Source organism: Clinocottus analis, unplaced genomic scaffold (genome assembly GCF_023055335.1).
Source record: "Clinocottus analis isolate CAN_PGR_092001 unplaced genomic scaffold, fCliAna1.0.p SCAF_5, whole genome shotgun sequence".
Classification (NCBI taxonomy): Eukaryota; Metazoa; Chordata; class Actinopteri; order Perciformes; family Cottidae; genus Clinocottus; species Clinocottus analis.
Genome location: NW_027176207.1, coordinates 958,194 through 980,982, shown reverse-complemented (window position 1 = coordinate 980,982; position 22,789 = coordinate 958,194). Strand labels below are relative to the sequence as shown.

The 22,789-nt window shown below is 45.6% G+C and overlaps 1 protein-coding gene across 2 annotated transcripts; it reads left to right on the top strand.

The window, feature by feature from the left end:
* On the top strand, positions 1–18,796 carry slc8a4a (solute carrier family 8 member 4a). 2 transcript variants are annotated; one of them, XM_068600238.1, is made up of 9 exons: positions 1–787; positions 1,168–1,242; positions 3,534–4,952; positions 5,099–5,613; positions 13,560–13,666; positions 14,012–14,130; positions 15,212–15,311; positions 16,428–16,700; positions 17,354–18,796. In XM_068600238.1, exons 3-9 carry the CDS (start codon positions 3,609–3,611, stop codon positions 17,731–17,733), a joined length of 2,838 nt encoding a protein of 945 aa, XP_068456339.1. In that variant the 5' UTR covers positions 1–787; positions 1,168–1,242; positions 3,534–3,608; the 3' UTR covers positions 17,734–18,796. The 2 variants fall into 2 exon arrangements, with proteins under 2 accessions (XP_068456339.1, XP_068456338.1); XM_068600237.1 differs by having other exon boundaries at positions 1–801.
* The last annotated feature ends 3,993 nt before the right edge of the window (positions 18,797–22,789 follow it).

Genomic DNA, 22,789 nt, shown 5'->3' with positions numbered 1-22,789 from the left:
CTGGACTCCTGATGCGCAGGAGGAGGACCAGCCGTGCGTGTAGCTGCGTGCACGTCTCCTCCCCTGCTCCTGCAGTGTTGCTGCTCTTCCTCCTCGCTCACCGCAACAAGAGTAAGACAAGACTTCCATTTCACAAGCTGCTCTCTGCTGCTGGCAGCTTCTGTGCTGGAGATCCATCTTGTCCTCTGAGCTCTGCGTCCTCTCGATCCTTCACAGGCATCACGCCTCCTCTCGTGAGCGGTCCTGCTTCTGTTCTCCAGCTCAGGCAGAAAAGCAGGGGATGCTTTTTTCCTCCACTCAGTTTATTTTTTTTTCCGAGAAAAGAACATCTTTAAAGCTTCTTTTTTTATTATAAATTGACAGTTTGGAAGAATTTCCGGACTGCTAGAAGCGGGACGCGTGAGGATAGAGTCAGTCATTTCATTTCAGATGTTACGCATCAACAATTGCACGTAACGTGAGGCTGGACAGGAGCGAACTGAAACACGTATTGGGGGGTTTTCAAAAAAAAAACAGAAAAGACTTCTGTGTTCGCGGGAGGAGCCGCCGCGCAGGAGCGAGGAGGGTCTGATGAGAGCAACTAACCGGCTGCGTTAAGTTTGCTCGGGAAGCTGCGAGAGGGAAGACAGCGAAGCGGCGACGCGTCACCAGCAACACACCCGCGCAACAAGCCAGCACCATTCCACCAGCGGGCTGCGTGCATGGCACACGGGGATCTTCCTCTGTTGAGCTGCTGCGGGAGCCGGAGGAGACCGGAGGAGATGCGGGGCTCTGCGTGAGCATCTGCGTGAGTATCTCTGCGTGAGTATCTCTGCTGTGCGCACCAAATGGACCCATCGTGTGTCCCTCACGTGCAGCGCACTGACCGGATAATCTGCTGTGTGTGTGTGTGTGTGTGTGTGTGTGTGTGTGTGTGTGTGTGTGTGTGTGTGTGTGTGTGTGTGTGTGTGTGTGTGTCGTCTCTGAACCCATTTGTGATTTAACATGTTGAATTGTCTGTCACGCTGTGTGTTTTAACTCCAGTTGCTAAATCTACTGGCCCACATATATGGATTTTAATAAGCTTCTTAAAACTCTCTCATGTGGAATCCTTCCAGGCTAGTTTTCATGGTGAGCATGAAACTCTCTCTACAATTTGTTAAATTGAGATAACCTGTGTTTCCACAGAGCGATATGAAGGATAAGTTCATCTCCTGAGGCCACAACTTCCACACTGAGCTGACTCGCTGACAGCTGCACCAGGTGAGCGATGCAGCGTTAGAATACTGACAATAGGAGATAAAAACACATGAAACGTCTCCCTGCAAGAGCATCGAGGTGTTTCACTGCTCTTACAGGATGCATGAACCAATGACGGCTCCATGTTTTATGTATTTTTGTTTGTCTCTCTGTTAATTGATTGTGTTCCTGCAGCTGCTCAAGGATCCATGTTGCCTGCTGACAGTCAGTTAGGTGTTTTTTATGTTGTTGTTTACACATTGCTTCTGCTTTTGTTTCCTTCCTTTCTCTGTTTCATGAGTTTTCATTCCCAAAGATATTAAAAATGACATTTATCTGGAGTCTCATTACGAATTGAGACTGCCACCATTTGAAGAAAATAAAAAAACACACAGCGTCTCTCAGAGAAGGAGAGCGAGCATCAAAGTGTGACTCATTATGTACAAGTGTTTACTTGCCAACCTGAGACCTCTGCTCAGCAAACAGGAACACATCTGAGGATTAAATCATCATCACTTTAATTGGGAAAGAGGCAGTTTTTTTCCTCTGATTTGGATCATTTTGGAATTTTATTAAAGGTTAAATGAGAAACTTAATGAAATGGAAAAGTGAAATCTCGCTGGGCGTTTCAGTGGTGTAAACCATGCACGGAGGAGGTTAATCAAGAAATGATTTGAACATATCAGCAGTGCAGATAATTGTACTTCTGTCGTGGTATAAATCCAGCAGGATGTTGGGAATCTATTAAACGTCTTCGGTGAGACTCAAATTACCAAGGTAAGAGGGAACGCTTCGCCCGGAGCTGCTCTAAGTAATAAATCCTGAATTCTTCAGGGAAGCAAGACCGAGTCTCTCCATGTTTCTGTACCTTGTTAGTTTGCTGCTACCTGCTGATTTCAGACAGGAATGCATGTTGATGAACTGCACGGCAGCACGAGCACCGACGAAGAGAGATGTAGCCGCCTGTTGTCTCCATTGTGCTGTTTTATTCCTGTATTACCACCAGTTTGGCGAGCTCGCTTTTACCATAGAAACATCACCCACTCAAAATTTGTGCTGGGTTGTGTGCCAGACGAAGGCAGTATTATGTTGTATTATAGAGGGGAATCAATGAGGAAAGTACACAATCGTGTACTCTTGCCTCTAATGTATGTCATATATATATATATATATATATATATATATATATATATATATATATATATATATATATATATATATATGATTCATTGCCAGCAGACTGAGCGTCACATGTTGCTCTGCTCGTTTCAGGAGTCGCTGTCCGAGGTGCTGAATCTTCTGCGTTCCTCTCCGTTCAGCAGACATGTGTAAAGCTGTTGTTGCACAAACATAATCTGTTTGTCTTTTATTTATGAGGCAACAACAACGAAACAGACAACTTAATCTCTGCGTCTCTGCTTCAGCCTGAAACGTTGCTCCGGCTCCGCAGGTCAAAGTGGAGACTGCAGCCGCTCTCTGCTGCATGTCAATGAGAGCATGAACGTAACGTATTGTCAAATCTCTTCTGCTGTAGGGAGGCAACCTATTTTTGAGATGGAGATGGGTCTTGAAACTTTAATTAGAAAGCAGAGGATTACATCCCTGTGCTTTTTCATCCCTCTGCTCCTCTCCGCTCACATGGATGCAGATGTTCATCCTCTGGACAGCACTGACGCTCCGCTCCCTGAATTGTTCGCTCAAGCTGTTTATGGCCACTCTGCTGCCACTGAAATGATTTTTAAATTGTACCCTGACATAGTTTAAATGTTTTATGTCAAATAAAAAGGGTGTTTACTACACTTTCAGCATTAAACAATATAATTACAGTTAAGAGGCACGCTGCTCGTCCACCAGAGATCAGGCTGCGTCTCCTTTGAATCATCTTCTCATATCTTCATCTTCAGGTCTGGGATGCTGCTGAAGAACAACTGCTCTTCCCTTGTTATGCTGTCAGTGAGGATTATTTTTAGAATCTCCTCTAACTTGACAATACATGCTGGACTGAGTCACTTTCCCCCTCGATACTATAGGTGCAGGAGGTAAGATTCAGCACCGAATGAGCACATTATCTGTGTGTGGGAGTTTGACAAGGTAGTTCAATACCAGTGACTCAATGGATTAGTGGGCCAATATTTCTAGCTTTCCAAACTCGGACCAACGGCACCGTTGGATCCCACGTCATTTGCATACAAAAGGCTATGACTGTGAGGACTTCTGTGACGAGCTTGTCGAGGTCACGGCAGGAAATGAACCCTGGTGGTGAACATCTGATGATCTCATCCTGCACGCAAATGTCTTATTCTTCTGTCTTCCAGACATTCGGATCGACCTTCACATGTGACGTGGATTGAGCCCCGGCATCAGAAGACTCCACGCGTCCTCTCGCTGCAATGTCTCTGCACAAGAGTCTCCTGAACTTCACCCCCCCTTCCACGCCATGCCTGCTCGTCTCCTTCCTGCTGGTTCTGCTCCCGGGAGTCACTCACCTCTCCCAGGGCAGCGCCAGCGACGAAGGCGCCGGCATCTCGCCGGGCAACTGCTCCAGTACCGAAAACTGCTCGGAGGGCGTGGTGCTGCCCATGTGGAACCCGCAGAACCCGGCGGTGGGCGACAAGGTGGCGCGCGCCATCGTGTACTTCGCGGCCCTGATATACATGTTCCTGGGCATGTCCATCGTCGCAGACCGCTTCATGTCTTCCATCGAAGTCATCACCTCTCAGGAGAAGGAGATCACCATCAAGAAGCCCAACGGCGAGACGACCACGACGACCGTGCGCGTCTGGAACGAGACCGTGTCCAACCTGACCCTGATGGCGCTCGGCTCCTCGGCCCCCGAGATCCTGCTCTCCGTCATCGAAGTGGTCGGCCATAACTTTGAGGCCGGCGCTCTGGGTCCCAGCACGATCGTGGGCAGCGCCGCGTTCAACATGTTCATCATCATCGCCATCTGCGTCTACGTGGTGCCAGAAAACGAGACGCGCAAGGTGAAGCACCTGCGGGTGTTTTTCGTCACCGCCGCCTGGAGCGTGTTCGCGTACATCTGGCTGTACATCATCCTCTCCGTGGTCTCCCCCGGAGAGGTGGAGGTCTGGGAGGCCGTCCTCACCTTCCTCTTCTTCCCGCTCTGTGTGCTGCAAGCCTGGATCGCGGACCGGCGCCTGCTCTTCTACAAGTACGTCCACAAGCGGTACCGCACCGACAAGAACCACGGCATCATCATTGAGTCGGAGGGAGACGCCATGTTCACTAAAATGGACTTGGAGATGGACGGCCAGGGCGGGAACTCCCACACGCACCCCAAAGACGCCCTGGACGGCATGCTGGAGGGCGTGGAGGAAGGCGGAGGGATGAGCGCGGAGCAAGTTCAAGAGGAAGAGGCCCGCCGGGAGATGGCCCGCACGCTGAAAGACTTAAAGCAAAGGCACCCGGAGAAGGACATGGAGCAGCTGATCGAGATGGCCAACTACCAAGTGCTGGTGCAGCAGCAGAAGAGCCGCGCCTTCTACCGCATCCAAGCCACGCGCATGATGATCGGCGCCGGGAACATCCTGAAGAAGCACGCCGCTGACCAGGCCAGGAAGGTGGTGAGCTGCCACGAGGCCACCGGGCAGGAGGAGGATCCCAACACCATCTACCTGCAGTTTGAAACCTCTCACTACCAGTGCTTTGAGAACTGCGGCTCCCTGAAGCTGTCAGTCACCCGGCACGGCGGAGAGAGCGGCTGCACCGTGAAGGTAATGGAAAGTAACGATTGTAAAAGCTCGCGCTCCATTTAAAATACAATTGAATAGCTTGAAGCATGAGGTACATTAATAATTCAGCATTTTATTAAATCTCCAGCAGGGTAAATTAAACAAAGTTTCTTTCCTGTGCCGCTCAGGTGGACTACCGCACCGAGGATGCGACCGCCAACGCCGGCTCAGACTACGAGTTCGCCGAGGGCACGTTGGTCTTCAAGCCCGGCGAGACCACCAAGGAGTTCACGGTCGGCGTCATCGACGACGACATCTTCGAGGAGGACGAGCACTTCTACGTGCGCCTGAGCAACCCTCGCGTCGCCCACCGGGCCGAGGTCTCCGTCCTGGAGCCCAACTCCATCACCTCCAGCAACAGCACGGTGGGCGTCGCCCTCGCGCCCCCGAAGGCCGCGCTGGGCGGCAACCACACCGCCACGGTCACCATCTACGACGACGACCACGCCGGCATTTTCACCTTCGAGCACAACTCCATGAGGGTCAGCGAGAGCATCGGCAGCATGCAGGTGAAGGTGCACCGGACGTCCGGCGCCAGGGGGAAGGTGGCGGTGCCCTACCACACGGTGGAGGGCACCGCCAAGGCCGGGGAGGACTACGAGGAGGTGGCCGGCAAGCTGGAGTTCCAGAACGACGAGACCATGTGAGTGACAGCTCTTCTTCTTCTTCTTCTTCGTCTTCTTCTTCTTCTTCTCCTTCTTCTCCTTCTTCTCCTTCTTCTCCTTCTTCTCCTTCTTCTCCTTCTTCTCCTTCTTCTTCGTCTTCTTCTTCTTCTCCTTCTTCTTCTTCGTCTTCTTCTTCTTCTTCTTCTTCTTCTTCTTCTCCTTCTTCTTCTTCTTCTCCTTCTTCTTCTTCTCCTTCTTCTTCTTCTCCTTCTTCTTCTTCTCCTTCTTCTTCTTCTTATGCGATGTGACGACTAGTTGTTTCTTCTTCTTCTTCTTCTTCTTCTTCTTCTTCTTCTTCTGCGATGTGACGACTAGTTGTTTCTTCTTCTTCTCTTCTTCTTCATCTTCTTCTTCTTCTTCTTATGCGATGTGACGACTAGTTGTTTCTTCTTCTTCTTCTTCTTATGCGATGTGACGACTAGTTGTTTCTTCTTCTTCTCTTCTTCATCTTCTTCTTCTTCTTCTTCTTCTTCTTCTTCTGCGATGTGACGACTAGTTGTTTCTTCTTCTTCTTCTTCTTCTTCTTCTTCTTCTTCTTCTTCGATGTGACGACTAGTTGTTTCTTCTTCTTCTTCGTCTTCTTCTTCTTCTGCGATGTGACGACTAGTTATTTCTGTCTTCTTCTTCTTCTTCTTCTTCTTCTTCTGCGATGTGACGACTAGTCTTTCTCAGACACCAGGCCCACTCGCTGCATGCTACACGGTCCTGCTAGATTACTGTAAACGATCTATTCTGGTGAAGGATAAAGGACTATTTTTATGAGTCATGGATACGTTGGCTCTGAGAAGTTTAGATCTTTCAGGGAGATGACGTGGGAGGATAAGAGGATATAATAATTGTGAGAGATAATGAAACAATGGAGATGATGTAAAAGAGGAAAAAAGGAAAAACATGATGCATAGAAGAGGCTTTCAAAGACTGAATGAACACAGGAGTTCATTTTAATGCAGAGATGAAATCTACACCACAGAAAAGAAAGAGAGAACATGTTGGAGGAAAGAAAAGCAGGTGACTGAACAGCAGAGAGGATGAACAGGTGGAAGCAATGAGACCTGTGTGATAGAGAGAGAGAGAGAGAGAGAGAGAGAGAGAGAGAGAGAGAGAGAGAGAGAGAGAGGTGAAAGTGGGATGTTTTTCCATCTTTTCTCTTCATCGTTGTGTGGAAGGTTTTGGCTGCATGACGAGAACACTCGTGTTGTTTTATGATGTGAGGAGCAGAGAAATCTGGCAGTTATCCACAGCAGAGATTTATTATTTTAGTTAAAAAAGAAAATGCCCTGAACTGTATCAAGCTCGTCCCATCAAGCTGATTTACTGAACACCAAAGGACAAAACAAAGGAATAAAATGTGTCAGATGAATGCGTCTGTGAGGACTGAGGGCTGTGTGTAGGTGTATTGTGTAGGTGTGTTGTGTAGGTGTATTGTGTAGGTGTATTGTGTAGGTCGGCTGAGTGGGAGGAGAGCAGGTGAATGTGTGTCAAAGAGAATGCAGATCTCCCTGTTTGTCTTTTTCCCTCGCGGTGCAGGTGATGTGTTATCCCGTATTGGTGTGTGTGTGTTTGTCAGTTTGCTCGTGCACATCCATCTGCATGTTTTCTTGTTTCTTTCTGCATTTTTCTGTGTGTATTTCTAAGAGTATGTCTGTCCGTGCGCTGAATCCACTTTAAACCCACATCAAACAAAATGTCGCTCCAGAGGGGAACTGAAAAGAGCTTCTCAGCATCAAAAGCAATTAAAGAGGGAAGAGGAGGTTAAAGGAGTCCCAAAAGTTCTCATCACAGCTCAGGCGGCAGCTGAAGCCGTGCTTAATGAGACAGCAGAGCATCGCCTGGAAATTAGAAGCTGGCAGCTCGTATCCGCAGTCAAATGGAGACTGAGCGTTAGATAAGATCCTCACCTCCCGAGCCGAGACCCCGTTCATGTGACGGCGGCACGAGCATCTGCACACTTCAGATCATCTGGAGTCACGCCGCCGAGCAGCGGGAGAGGAACGGCCGTGGAGAGCCCGACCCGGCGGGGCAGGACCGCTTGCTCCGAGTAAAACGGATGAAAGGGAAACGGGGAAACGCCAGAGCCTTTCTCGGCTGCTCCCCTGCTCCTGTGAATAGCAAACAAGGACTTAAAAGCGAACGCGGAGCCCCTGTGATCAGAGGTACGAGGTGTCAGAATGGACCGGTCCCGTCGAGTCACTTATCTTTATGGACGGCTGTACTTTGGATCTCAAGCCCTCGGAAGGTTAGAAGGAAGGCAGCGGATGTCTTTATTCTCCACATGAAAGTGTTGTGTAGAGCCAATTGAGCCAAAGTTCCCCTGTCGAACAGCTTTTCCCGACCGAACACTTGTACATTATCACATTTTGTGCCTGCTTGATGCTCCTCGGATCCCCGAGCCGGACTGAATATTTCATGAGGTTGTTTAATTGGGAGCGTTCCGTCAGTTCTGCTAAAAGATGCAAGTGCAACCGCATCACCGGGAAAGCATTTGGGCTTTTAGTATCCACAGTGTGTTTGTGTCTTCGTGCAGTCGAGCTTGCAGACGCTGCGTGTTGAACGCACATCTCATAGCTCACTGCCAAAGTTCATCCTGCAAACAAAGATGGCTTCTCTCACCCGAGTGTCTCCCCAGGCACCCGGGACAAAGAGCTGACACTCGGCAGCAGGCCTCCAGGCAGCTGTGTGTGTGTGTGTGTGTGTGTGTGTGTGTGTGTGTGTGTGTGTGTGTGTGTGTGTGTGTGTGTGTGTGTGTGTGTGTGTGGTCGATGCTCGCGCATGCAGAGGAGCAAAAGAGAAGCAAGGCTAGTTTTTAAGCTTCTGGCGTGAAGCCAGGAGCGCCGGTTTAAAAATCCGGGCGTGCAGTTAAATAATAATTTAGCATCTGAATTCTGCACTGCAGTAAATAGATTATGATACAGACACAAACCTCCAGCCAAAATAAACAGGAGGAAACGTTTTACATTCTGTGTTCATGGATTAGCGGAAGATCTGCAAAGAGCCTTTGATGCTGTGGCGCTTCCTCTTGTGTCTGTTTTCCTCAGCGCCTCAGAGTGTGTGGCGCACACACACCAGTTGAGGCCGAGCTGGATAACGAGTGATATCAGTTATATAAGCTGAGAGATGAAAGAGATGCGAGGAGATCACTTCTGAAGAGGAAGATCAATACCCTGATATTCTTTATTTCTCACGCTGGAAGTAGTCAGCATCGATATCGCTCGGCACTTTCTAACAAGCAGGAAGTGGAGCAGCAGTAGCAGCAGCAGCAGCATTAGCAGCAGCAGCATTAATAGCAGCAGCAGCATTAGCATTAGTAGCAGCAGCAGCATTATTAGCAGCAGCAGCATTAGCATTAGTAGCAGCAGCAGCATTATTAGCAGCAGCAGCATTAGCATTAGTAGCAGCAGCAGCATTATTAGCAGCAGCAGCATTAGCAGCACCAGCATTAGCAGCAGCAGCATTAGCAGCAGCATTATTATTAGCAGCAGCAGCAGCATTAGCAGCATTAGCAGCAGCAGCAGCATTAGCAGCAGCATTATTAGCAGCATTATTAGCAGCAGCAGCAGCATTAGCAGCAGCAGCATTAGCAGCAGCAGCATTAGCAGCAGCAGCATTAGCATTAGTAGCAGCAGCAGGCGGTCCTGTCTGCTGCTGCATGTGTGAGCATTACTCCTCTCTGTCTTTGTGCTGCTCTCTCGATGCTCTGAGTGTCGCGGCTCCTTCAGGTGATGCGTAACACAAAGTGAGGACAGGTGGCGTCACACCTGCACGCCGTCTGCTCTGCTGCGTCAGCTCCCCTCATCCCTCCATCTCTCCATCCCTCCATCCTCTTCAGCTCCCCTCATCCCTCCATCTCTCCATCCCTCCATCCTCTTCAGCTCCCCTCATCCCTCCATCCCTCCATCCTCTTCAGCTCCCCTCCATCCCTCCATCCTCTTTTAGCATGAAGCTGTCGTCACATCCAAGATGGCGACACTCGCTTTGAGTTTTTACTGCTTTTCAGAAACAGGTGACGTTACAGAGACGACGTCCATATTGTACAAAGTCTATAAACTGGATATAAAACCTGGTTTCAGTCTGAACGAGCCCAAAAGCTGCACGCGCAGATGGAATGAAAGCCGTCATCGAGCAGGAAGAGACTAATATAGTTTAAATATGCGGCGCATGTTTAGTTCTGAACGACATCGCTGCTCGTGTTATTTGTGTAAATTGTCTTCACTCTGTTGAACATTTAAACTTCTCAATTATGTGGCCGCACAATATTTGCAGGTTGAAGTTCTAATGTGAGTCGTGTGTCATCATTAATGCCAATAAACTTTTGTTTCTATATAAATATCCTGTACGTAATAACCCAACAGTGGAGCCAGTATAATGGTCATAATCCATCTGCTGCAGATACGAGAAACATATTTCTTCCCGGTGCTGCTGCTTTGTTCCAATGTTCTCTGGAGCTTCCAGTATCTTGCTCAAGGGCACTTCAGCAGGGCAGACACATGCTGACGTCCTGGTTTGAGCCATGATCCTTCATCTAAATGCTCGTGTCCCGTTCAGGCGTCTGCATTTGAAAAGCTGTCGTGCATTTCTGCTTTCACTCGTCCTCCTTTGTGTCCGGCTCTCAGGAGGCCGGTCCCAGCATGCAGTGCAGGAAGCACAGATTCCCTCCCAGGTGAACGTGGAGGCATGACATCACTCACACGTTTACCTGTGGGCAGGAAACTGGAGCGTTTGAACCAAACCGCCTGAGGACAAACCAGTAACAGTCTGAGGACAAACCAGTAACAGTCTGAGGACAAACCAGTAACAGTCTGAGGACAAACCAGTAACAGTCTGAGGACAAACCAGTAACAGTCTGAGGACAAACCAGTCTGAATAGCAGAAACCATCCCAGTGTGGAGCAGATGATAAACTGTGAACTGTGATGTGCTGTATAGTAATACAATATAATTGACGGGTAGTAGATATGAAATAGAGTCTCGATAGACTCCAGCTGTTGTGACGAGAGCTCAGGTGGACGTGCAGAGTCGGGTTCAGGAAGCCGGGATGAGATGTCTCCGAGTTAATTGATTCTGACGGGTCAAACTCCAAGGAGACGTCGGACAAGAAGCACCTGATGCAGTGATCTCCATTTTGAAAGGAAAGAAAGATCTTTTGAGAATAACGGCAACTTTCTGAGCAACTTCCTAGAGTTAGCCAACTTTGTGCTATACGCTAACAAACTGCAGCTTTATGTATTAGAGTCCAGACACTAGAGGATCCTCCTCATCTCCTAGGAGAGAGGATCCTCCTCATCTCCTAGGGGAGAGGATCCTCCTCATCTCCTAAGGAGAGATGATCCTCCTCATCTCCTAAGGAGAGAGGATCCTCCTCATCTCCTAGGAGAGAGGATCCTCCTCATCTCCTAAGGAGAGAGGATCCTCCTCTGTTGCTCTCCTGAAGGCTCTTCTTCTCTGTAAAAAGGGTTTAATGTCTTTATTTGGGGAGTTGTTCCTGATCCGATGTGCGGTCCTGGGACAGGATGTCATGTGTTCAGACTGTTAAGCTCAGAGGATAATCTTGTATCTGTGATTTTGGGCTTTACAAAATAAACTGAATTGAATTGAATTATGAAAAAGGAAGTTTCACAAACTGTTGATGTGTTGTCAGTTTCTGAAAGTGTTGCACGGCTTCAAGACAAAGAATTACTAAACATGAAAAGCTGTGAGAAACTTTGTTCTACACCGTGAACACATGAATTATTAATGCAAACCTTTCAGAGAGAGAGACACATACTTTACCAACAGCTGGTTGTGTTACTTTCACTGGGAATACTTCTCTCAGAGCTCCGGCTCCTTCAGAATGATTCATAACTTATGAAACAAATAAACTGGATTGATGATTGACTTCAGTGTCCGTCGACCTCTCAGGGTCACACAGCGGTGTGTTGGTCTGTTGGTGTGTTGGTGTGTTGGTGTGTTGGTGTGTTGGTGTGTTGGTCTGTTGGTGTGTTGGTGTGTTGGTGTGTTGGTGTGTTGGTCTGTTGGTGTGTTGGTGTTGGTCTGTTGGTGTGTTGGTGTTGGTGTTGGTCTGTTGGTCTGTTGGTGTGTTGGTGTGTTGGTCTGTTGGTGTGTTGGTGTGTTGGTCTGTTGGTGTTGGTGTGTTGGTGTTGGTGTGTTGGTGTGTTTGTGTTGGTCTGCTGGTGTGTTGGTGTTGGTCTGTTGGTGTTGGTGTGTTGGTCTGTTTGTGTTGGTCTGTTGGTGTTGGTGTGTTGGTGTGTTGGTGTGTTGGTGTGTTGGTCTGTTGGTGTGTTGGTCTGTTGGTGTTGGTCTGTTGGTGTGTTGGTGTGTTGGTGTGTTGGTGTTGGTGTGTTGGTGTGTTTGTGTTGGTCTGCTGGTGTGTTGGTGTTGGTCTGTTGGTGTTGGTGTGTTGGTCTGTTTGTGTTGGTCTGTTGGTGTTGGTGTGTTGGTCTGTTTGTGTTGGTCTGTTGGTGTTGGTGTGTTGGTGTGTTGGTCTGTTGGTGTGTTGGTGTTGGTGTTGGTCTGTTGGTGTGTTGGTGTGTTGGTCTGTTTGTGTTGGTCTGTTGGTGTTGGTGTGTTGGTCTGTTGGTGTGTTGGTGTGTTTGTGTTGGTCTGTTGGTGTTGGTGTGTTTGTGTTGGTCTGTTAGTGTGTTGGAGACTCACTGTGACACAAGATGTTTTCACTTCTTGGTCTTCGGGTTCAACCAGGTGAAGAAAGAAAACATATTTCTAAAAGTAATCTCAGCTTTTGTTTTCATTCTGGAATCTGCTGTGTGTTTTGATTTGTTCATGTTGTGTGTTTTTATGTATTTATGCTGCGCAGGTTGAGCCAATCAGCTGATTGCCGTGTGAACCGCTTCCCTGCTGCTTTTCCAGCGTTTCACAGCTTGTCTGCGTCATGTGAATGTGTGTTTAATCCGCTCTTGTTGTGCGCTCTACATCTGCATACACTGAAGACGCACAAACAGTCTCTGCACACAATGAGATGTAGACTTATATAACGATGCTGATGTGTGACTGCAGTTCATAGCAACTGATCCACATTTCATTCTGAGGCCTTCAAGTAAACTCACTGCGTCCCTGTGCACTCGCACTTGAAATAACACCTTGTTCAAAAGACAAACTGTGTGTTTTTCCGCGGTGAGGACTGTGGGCTGCGCTGCGATTCCCTTTGCTCCCACTGGCTTGACTTTCCTTGACATTAGACTGCAGATGACGTATCGCTCGCGTTCAAAATAAACTTCTTCTCTTCTGCAAGCAAAAAGCTCCACCGGCGTGTTGTCGAATTCTGAGTGTACATGAGTAGACAGAAATAGACAGCCACCCACATATCATTAGGGAGATGGAGGAGAGGGAGAGAACGACTCTGTGACAGCGTAGGAGAACCGAGCCCAGGCAAATATGTCGGCCGCGGTTTGACGTCTTCGCGTCTTCTGGTCTCACGCGCAACAGCACGGAGGCTGGACGTGTGAATACGTCTGGAGAGTTTGCTTAACCCTCGCGGATCCTCCATCGGCCGCTTCATCTCCACTGAGAACAAGATAATCGTCCAATTTCTGATGACTTATAGCTTGAAGTGTGTGGGAGAGGTGTGGGCTATCTGCTGCGTTCCTCTGTGCTGTAATGGGATTAATGGTGGAGAAGGAGTCCGCCCTCTTGTGGGTGCTGGGAAATACATATTATATATATAAAATATTTATGTAAATTACATTTTCTGTTCTTTGTATTGGTTCATTTCTAATAAATCAGCTTCTATCTTTTTATCTAACGTCTATATTCATTACAGGCAGTCTACTGACAGTTTGTACTCATACAGGGCTTTGCTGATAGTTGATGCGTATTAATCGCCGCTGATATTTCCTCCATGATGCTCATAAATTAAATCCCACGTCTCTGCTCCCTGACCCCTGACCCTTGACCCCTGACCCCTCTGCTTTCAGGAAGATGCTGAACGTGAAGGTCATCGACGACGAGGAGTACGAGAAGAACAAGACGTTCACGGTGGTGCTGGAGGAGCCCATCCTGCTGGACGTGGGGCAGCGACACGGTGAGCAGGGCGACGACCTCATCAGCTACAGGATGGACCGAATATCATCTCTCATGTACAGTTTGTGTTCATGGACACAAAGAGATCTCTGAGGCGATGTCTTCAGCCTCACGGCTTCATGCTGCAGGACTGCAGCTTTAATTACTGCTGATGAGTTGAAGTTAATTCACCGTTAAAAGGCACAAAGTGTTATTCATCATGTGTTTTTATTATGACATGATATACACATCTGCACATTCATTATATTATATTATATATATTCTGTCTCTCTGAAGATTAACCTGTCTCTCTGAAGGTTAACACACCTGTCTCTCTGAAGGTTGACACACCTGTCTCTCTGCACAGGTGACACCAACGACAACAAGACAGCGGGAGGGCCGGAGGACGTGTCCAAGATGGGCTGCCCCTGTCTGGGCGAGCACACCAAGCTGGAGGTGGTCATCGAGGAGTCCTACGAATTCAAGGTGAAATAATCACCTGTGAGCCACTCGCACCTCCCCCACGGACGTTTGCATATTTCAATACTTCTCACAAGCTGCTAAGACGGATGAACGGCAATGTTCAGTTCGTTCTAACAAGGTTTAACGTCTCTGCAGCGCATCGTTCTTTATTAATCATCCTCACTCTCCAGTCCATCACAGAGTAAAACATTCATATTTTTGACTCTTACACTAATATCTGCTGGTTGGCTTATGAGTGATCGCTGGAGTGCATGTGAGGAGAGGATCTGCCAGTAAAGTCACTCATCATCCAGCTTGAATAGTCAGATGAGTTGAACATTTTGTGTCATTTAAACGTAACGCAGCGTTCAAAAGGTTCCCATCACGTTACCGCCTTGAAGATTCAGGTTCTGGGGTTCTTGCAAGAGAGAGATATCCTGACTTAAAACCATTTCTAAAGTGAGGACATTTGGGTAGAAGTGTCATGAGTAGCATATAAATGAATGAGTTATGGCCAAATAAGAGAAGTCACAATGACATTTCATCACCACGTTCTCATCAGTTCATCCAGAAATGTCCTCAATGTGCTGCTGAGATATTGAGTCTTGTACAAATGGACGTCCCAGAACAAGACGCCTCAGCACGGCTGTCCCCTGCGATGACATCACTAAGACATCATCCAGGTCTTTAAAAAGCTCCTGTCAGAACCTTTTCACACCTGTTTTGTGTCTTATTCGTGGAAAAGTGAACTGAAATGACGACCTTCCGGTCCACACTGGTTGTTCCCCTTTAAGAGCAGAATGAAGCTGCAACATGAGATCAGAGGTCTGCTGCAGCTTCATGTGCTGAAGCTCTGCTCTCTGCATGTAAAGCATCTTCATGCTGCAACGTGCCTCTTCTCAGGGATACAGTGCACTTAGTTTTCTCCCTGCATCTCTTCTGGTGACTCACTGTGCACCACAGTGGGAAGAGCGACTCGCTTAATTGCACCTCAATGCGCCACGTCGGCGCCATGCGACACGTTAAGATCATGTCGATACTGTGTGTTGTGTAACTGGAAAGCAACCCGTCCCTGTGCCGTCTTTGTCCTTGTGGCCGTCTGCAGAGCACCGTGGACAAGCTGATTAAGAAGACCAACCTGGCTCTGGTGGTGGGCAGCAGCAGCTGGAGAGAGCAGTTTGTTAGCGCCGTCACTGTCAGCGCAGGTGAGTCGCGGCGCAGGTGACGCGTCTGTTCGTCCCTCTGAGGCCGGTGGAGGCAGCTGCGTCTGCTGTTTTGTTTTTAGAGATACTTGTTTAATAAAATCCCCCAAACTGCAGCTCGGCTGAATGATAATAAAAAAACATCCTAATTTAATGGATAATGAATGATTACAACAACAGAGCCTGTTTTAATAATATATTTGAGCAATTTTGTACTTATTTACTGCTTTTTTTAAGCCAGACGTTTTATTAAAAATGCATGTGGAGAATCCCTCGAGTGGCTCCACATAAAAAGTAAACTGGCCGGCTCTGCCTGGACAATTAATGGCTGTGATGTCTTTATGGAGATGAATGTGGTGTGAACCCTTTTTATTTTGCTCTTTGAAAAGCCGTTCACTCGGCTCTCTGAACCTCTTAGGTGCACAAAGCATTTGGGCTAAAAGCCGCCAGGATCCACCAGAGATGAGTCCGTCTGTTCTGATGCTCGCGTCCCCACTTCCACTCGTTCCACTCTGTTGATGCAGAGGATAACTTCACATACAGCCAGAAGCTTCCTGCTTCATGTGTGACTCAATCGCTGAGTCACAGCTACATTTACAGATTTAATGTAAAGATTTGAAAAGGTTAGCGCCCACTGTTCATCCCGTGTCTCTGCATGTCATCTGAGCTGGATTTAGCCGTGCATGTTCTACCTCGGCCTTCTGTGCGTCTGATGTAGTTAAATAAGTGCATGACGGGACGCTGCGTCAGTAACGGACATGAAGTCCACCTGAAGAAGAACCAATTAGACATAAAGAAACTTTACAAAACAATCCAATAAAACTGCGGCACAAAAAAATGCTCACACACGGCATCAGAAGGAACGATATTAATGATTTAATAAAAACAACAGCAGAGGGAAATGAAGCTAATAGGGAAAAATATTATATTACATGTATTGCATTTGTTAAATCAATTACATTATAAAATAGCTATAACTTTGTGGTTCAGGCAGAGAAGGATGAGCAGGCGCTTACGGCCGCCACTGTGAACTATTGCCTGTTTTATGATTTAATATTAACTAATGATCTGATAAGTGAGCTCTCGCTCCCTTCATTCCTCTCCTCTGTCTCCTTGCAGGTAACGATGACGAGGAAGCGAGCGGCGAGGAGCGCCTGCCGTCCTGCTTCGACTACATCATGCACTTCCTGACCGTTTTCTGGAAAGTCCTCTTCGCCTTCGTGCCGCCCACCGAGTACTGGAACGGCTGGGCCTGCTTCATCGTGTCCATCTCCCTCATCGGCGTGCTGACGGCCGTGACCGGGGACCTGGCCTGTCACTTCGGCTGCACCGTCGGCCTCAAAGACTCCGTCACCGCCGTGGTGTTCGTGGCCCTCGGCACCTCGGTTCCAGGTGGGCGTCTGCGGTCGCTCGCGGCCGGTTTCTCCGGCTCTCCTCTTGGGGTTTGTGCAGCAGCAGCAGCAGCAGCAGCAGCAGCAGCAGCAGCAGCAGCAGCAGCAGCAGCAGCAGCAGCGGCAGCAGCAGCCTGGGAAGACTCGCGTAACCTCGGCCTCCGCCCGCGCCGTCAGAGTAATTCTCTCCTGAGCCGTCGTCTCCAACATTATCGCCTTGTAAACAAAGACAAAGCCTGTTTCACTCGCTGGCGTCTCTGTGCTGCCTAATTGTCTCCCTAAACACTGCCACGGCGAGGCACACGTAAGCTTATAAAGATGAGGCGCTGACAGTAAGCTGCACTCTCCTTCAATGTGCAGGTTAGTCATCCTGGGAAGACCATCGCTGTCTAATGAAGGGAAACTCTTCATGTTTACTTCTGTACTTATTACCAATCATCTGAAAGGCGTCTGAGTATAAAGTTTTACCAATGTTCTACCACAGAGACACACGTTTACGCTCCGCACCTCGCTTTGCGCCCCGAGTTTAGTTTCCTGAAGCCTGTAATATTTGTCCTGAAGGTTTGATGGAGGGTCTCTGTCAGAGTCTCTGCTCACAGTGGATCTCCATCAGACGCTGACGTTTCTTTCTCCATCTCTCTCTCTCTCCCGCAGACACCTTTGCCAGTAAAGTGGCCGCCATACAGGACCAGTACGCCGACGCCTCCATCGGCAACGTGACGGGCAGCAACGCGGTGAACGTGTTCCTGGGCATCGGCGTGGCGTGGACCATCGCCGCCGTTTACTGGAGGTCCAAAGGACAGGTGTTCAGGGTGGACCCGGGCTCCCTGGCCTTCTCCGTCACCGTCTTCACCGTCATGGCGCTGGTGTGCGTGATGCTGCTGCTCTACCGCCGGCGTCCCAGCGTGGCCGGCGGAGAGCTCGGGGGCCCACGGACACCCAAGTTCCTCACCTTCTTCATGTTCCTGTCCCTGTGGTTCATCTACATCCTGCTGTCCTCGCTGGAGGCTTACTGCTACGTGCCCGGCTTCTGAGCGCACAGACACGCCCCCTCCTGGTTTTTACAGTCTACTGAACGTGGTTTTTCTCAGTTTTTGTCTATTTTCACAAAGGTTTCTAACTGTTTGTATCATTAGTTATTATTGATACGGCGCAATATTTGATTGACTTTGAATCCTTGGACTTTGCTACCACCCGCTGTGCTGTGAAGTATAGCTCCAGCCACTGAAAATAAACCTCCTCTCAACCTTTCTTCCTTTTTTTGAAATACTTCGTCCTCTGAACATTTATCTAATCGTTTCTATCGGCATAAATGGCATCAAACCTTCTGTCACTCGAGTTTTTAAGTGTTAAGAAAGCACAAGATTAGAGCCGTCTGTTTCTCTGGGTGTTAAAGATAGTGCATGGGATGACGTTATAATGACATTTACATAAAATGAAAGTCTCTACTGAGGCTGAACATATCTGTGTGTTGATATTTATTACTATCTATACATTATTACTCATTGTATATCATGTAAACGATGAACATTGTGCGTGGGAGTTCTGTGAAAGAGTCGGTGTGTTTACTTTTGCATGGCATCGGATTAAGAGTTCCTTGGTAATCTATTTTAAAGTGCTGTGTGTAATATTTTGATATGGCTGTTGACGTGTTGACGTGTTCCTGTACATGTGGATCACAGCTGTATCACCATGTCACTGCCTGGCCCCTCCCACAACGCTTCATAGCCGGGGGTGAAAACGCCTTTTTTTACAAGCCCTAAAATTGTTAATTCTTTGAAGCACATTTAGGAATTTTCCGTGTGTGTGTCTGTGTGTGTGTGTGCGTGTGTGTGTGTGTGTGTGCACCTCTGCTCTCCGGCACACAGCGGTGAAAGGCATGGCACTATTTCGTCCTGGTTTGGACACAAACACACCTGCAGCCTGCACAGACCTGAGATTACCAGACGGACGTCAGTGTGTGTGTGTCCGTGTCGCCGACGCCGAACATTGTTCAGCCTCACTTCAGAAAAAGCACATCGGAGGCCAAAGGTCACCTTCCAGACGAGTGTGAGGCGACAACGACATCCTGACCATTACACAATCACTGGACATGAGCTGACGGAGGAGACGCCAAGAGGACCGCTCTGTCGGTTTTTTATTTAACCTAGAATATGTAGAGCCATATTTATTGTACCAGTATTACAGTAAAGGTATTTATATGATCCATTTGAGTTTTATTGATATGCACGTTTAATGTACGAAAAGTGGAAATAAATGTTGCTCATTTATGAAGCTGTGAAACTCGTTGTCTTCACTTCTCCATCTGTGAATACTCTTCAGAATTATGTCTCCAGCCAAATAACCAAAACACACGGTTATAAAACCACTAATGTGTTAGAATTAATCAGAATATTAACTCTTTTATTAAATGAGTTATTACAAAACCAGCTGGAAAGTTGTCTGAGCAGACAAAACTGGATTTATGACAATTTAACAGAATGAAGTGCAACTAATCACACACACACACACACACACACACACACACACACATACACACACACACGCAGACACACACACACAAACACACACACGCATGCACACGCACGCACACACACACACACATACACACATACACACACACACACACACACACACATACACACACACACACGCAGACACACACACACAAACACACACACGCATGCACACGCACGCACACACACACACACACACACACACAGCCTGTAGCATCTATATCTATCAGCACAGTCAAGACAACATAGCCACAGATCAGTAAAAGTACCATTATATTATATTATATTACATTTTATTATATTACATTATATTATATTACATTATATTATATTATATTACATTATATTATATTACATTATATTATATTACATTATATTATATTATATTATATTATATTACATTATATTATATTACATTATATTATATTACATTATATTATATTACATTATATTATATTATATTATATTATATTACATTATATTATATTACATTATATTATATTATATTATATTACATTATATTATATTACATTATATTATATTACATTATATTATATTACATTATATTATATTATATTATATTATATTACATTATATTATATTACATTATATTATATTATATTATATTACATTATATTATATTACATTATATTATATTACATTACATTATATTATATTATATTATATTACATTATATTATATTACATTATATTATATTATATTATATTACATTATATTATATTACATTACATTATATTACATTTTATTATATTACATTATATTACTTTAAATTACATTACATATTACTTTACATTATATTATATTATAGTATATTACATTATATTATATTACATTTTATTATATTACATTATATTATATTACATTATATTACTTTAAATTACATTACATATTACTTTACATTATATTATATTATAGTATATTTAGCTGAGGCTTTTATCCAAAGCGACTCACAACGTGTGCGTTCAACCACGAGGACAAACGACAAACTCAGAACAACAAGAATCAAGCAAGTGATAAAAACTACAAAGTGATAGAAACTACAAAGTGTTAAAAACTACAAAGTGATAAAAACTACAAAGTGTTAAAAACTACAAAGTGCTAAAAACTACAAAGTGTTAAAAACTACAAAGTGTTAAAAACTACAAAGTGATAAAAACTACAATGTGTTAAAAACTACAAAGTCATAAAAACTACAAAGTGATAAAAACTACAAAGTGTTAAAAACTACAAAGTGATAAAAACTACAATGTGTTAAAAACTACAAAGTCATAAAAACTACAAAGTGATAAAAACTACAAAGTGATAAAAACTACAAAGTGATAAAAACTACAAAGTGCTAAAAACTACAGAGTGTTAAAAACTACAAAGTGTTAAAAACTACAAAGTGATAAAAACTACAATGTGTTAAAAACTACAAAGTCATAAAAACTACAAAGTGATAAAAACTACAAAGTGTTAAAAACTACAAAGTGCTGTAGCTCAGTGTAATTTAAGAGCTACTTTCTTGATTTAATGAAAACCGTAACTGTTTGATCATCCAGTAAACTCTTCTGATTGTTTACCTTAAAGCTTACTTCTGCAGAAAGATGAGCGCAGTCAGTACATAGTAACATATAAATATATATATATATATATATATATATATATATATATATATATATATATATATATATATATATATATATATATACACATACATATGTGTGTGTGTTCACATTGTTCACAAACCAAACAGCTGGACCAATTATTATGTTGAATATGACGAGTAGCTGAATTACACTATTTCCCTGTGAATGCAGTGTAATTTAACATAAAATATGGATTCAGAAACAGATCACGAGATGATCGCTGATCGTGCCGTCGAGGGAAACTCGAGCTGACGAGATGTTTGATGGAAAGACTTGTGAGCTCTGTTGAGGTCACAGAAGTCACAGAGAATAATTTAAAGGAGAAATAAGTCCATGAAATGTTTTACATTATTGTTCTATTTACAAAACCTCTTTGTTTCATCAAGGCTTTCACATATTGGATTATTATCCTGTTTTCCAGTTCTACCATCAGACTATTGAACGTGAAATGATCCGTGGACTTAATATTCATCCTCACGCTGAGCCGGACGGGTTGTACGGCGGCAAAGTGCATGCTGGGATACGCTTCTGCCCCCTGAGAGGCAACGAGCTGCAGAGACAGAGCACGAAGAACCGGAGAAAAACCTACTTTATTGATCCTGAATCCTCCGTTTTCTCATTTATTTTGTCCATGAAAGTGCCGGTTGTGACCGAGAACGCGTTTGTCTCAGATCCAGAAAATCTGATTAAAATCTAGTTTAGTTAAAGCTCGAATATGTTTTGATTTATATTAAATTCTCAAGTGTTTACTGTGAAAGGTGAACTGTTCCAGCTGCACGGTGCTCATCAGTGTTGTTTGCAGCGTTGATCTGTTGACTGACCTGTCAATCATCTCCATCACAGATATGATGAACATATTTTAGCATTTATGAGCTAAAGGGACTTATATTTACTTTGGCCGCTAAAACCTGAGAGATGATTGGACTCACAGCCAGAGAAACAGATGAAGCTAATGATGTTTCTCTACGACGACAACAACAACAACAACAACTTAAAGAAGGATATAATGTTGTTTATATTTTGGTATTGACAATAACCATGTTTTTTAAAAAGGTATCACGTTGATAACACGTGATAATATCTTGTAAATAACCCAGAAACGTTGTCATGGTGTTATATCGATAATGTTTATGGGCTCCGATTTCCATGTTTGAAATCATCGACAATCTCCAAATGTATTACGCACAAAGTGTGTGTTCGACTTGTAACACAAAACACAACAGAGAAAGACACACAAATGGAGCACGTGTGTGTGAAAACAACACAGTCTGAAGCAAAAATACTTCCATCATCTTTCAGTGACCATGAGGGGCGAGTGTGTTGTTTTTCATGTAATAACAAGAAAGTGTAGCGACTGCTGGAACAACACAAACGACACAAACAACACAAACAACACAAACGACACAAACAACACAAACAACACAAACGCAGAAAGCAGAGATTTATTCAAGCAGAACCCAGAAGGGAACCAGACGAGGAGGAAGGCAGGAAGCTCAGGGCCAGAATGTCTTCGTACCGGGAAGACGAGCTGGATGGTCAGGCAGAACACGGAGAACACGGAGAACACGGAGAACACGGAGAACACGGAGAACAATCAGCAGAGCCTGAGAGGAGCTGGGGCTTCGACAGCAGGGGGACAGGCGAGACAGAGCTGAAGCCCTTTGCCCTTTCCGGGTCCAACACCTGATGCCAATACTGAGGGGATAATTGACGACATGCCGACACACAGCGGCTCAGAGCAGCGCCACCCAGTGTTCATACAGAGTAACATGTTTTCATCGTCACGTGTCTGTTGCCTCCGTGTGAAAGCATCAGAGCCGATGTCTCCGTGACTCATCTACTCTCATGAAGCACAACGCTGTTAATATACAATGAGGTTAGTTTGAAATACTCATAAAACTTTATAAACATTCAACAGCTTGGGA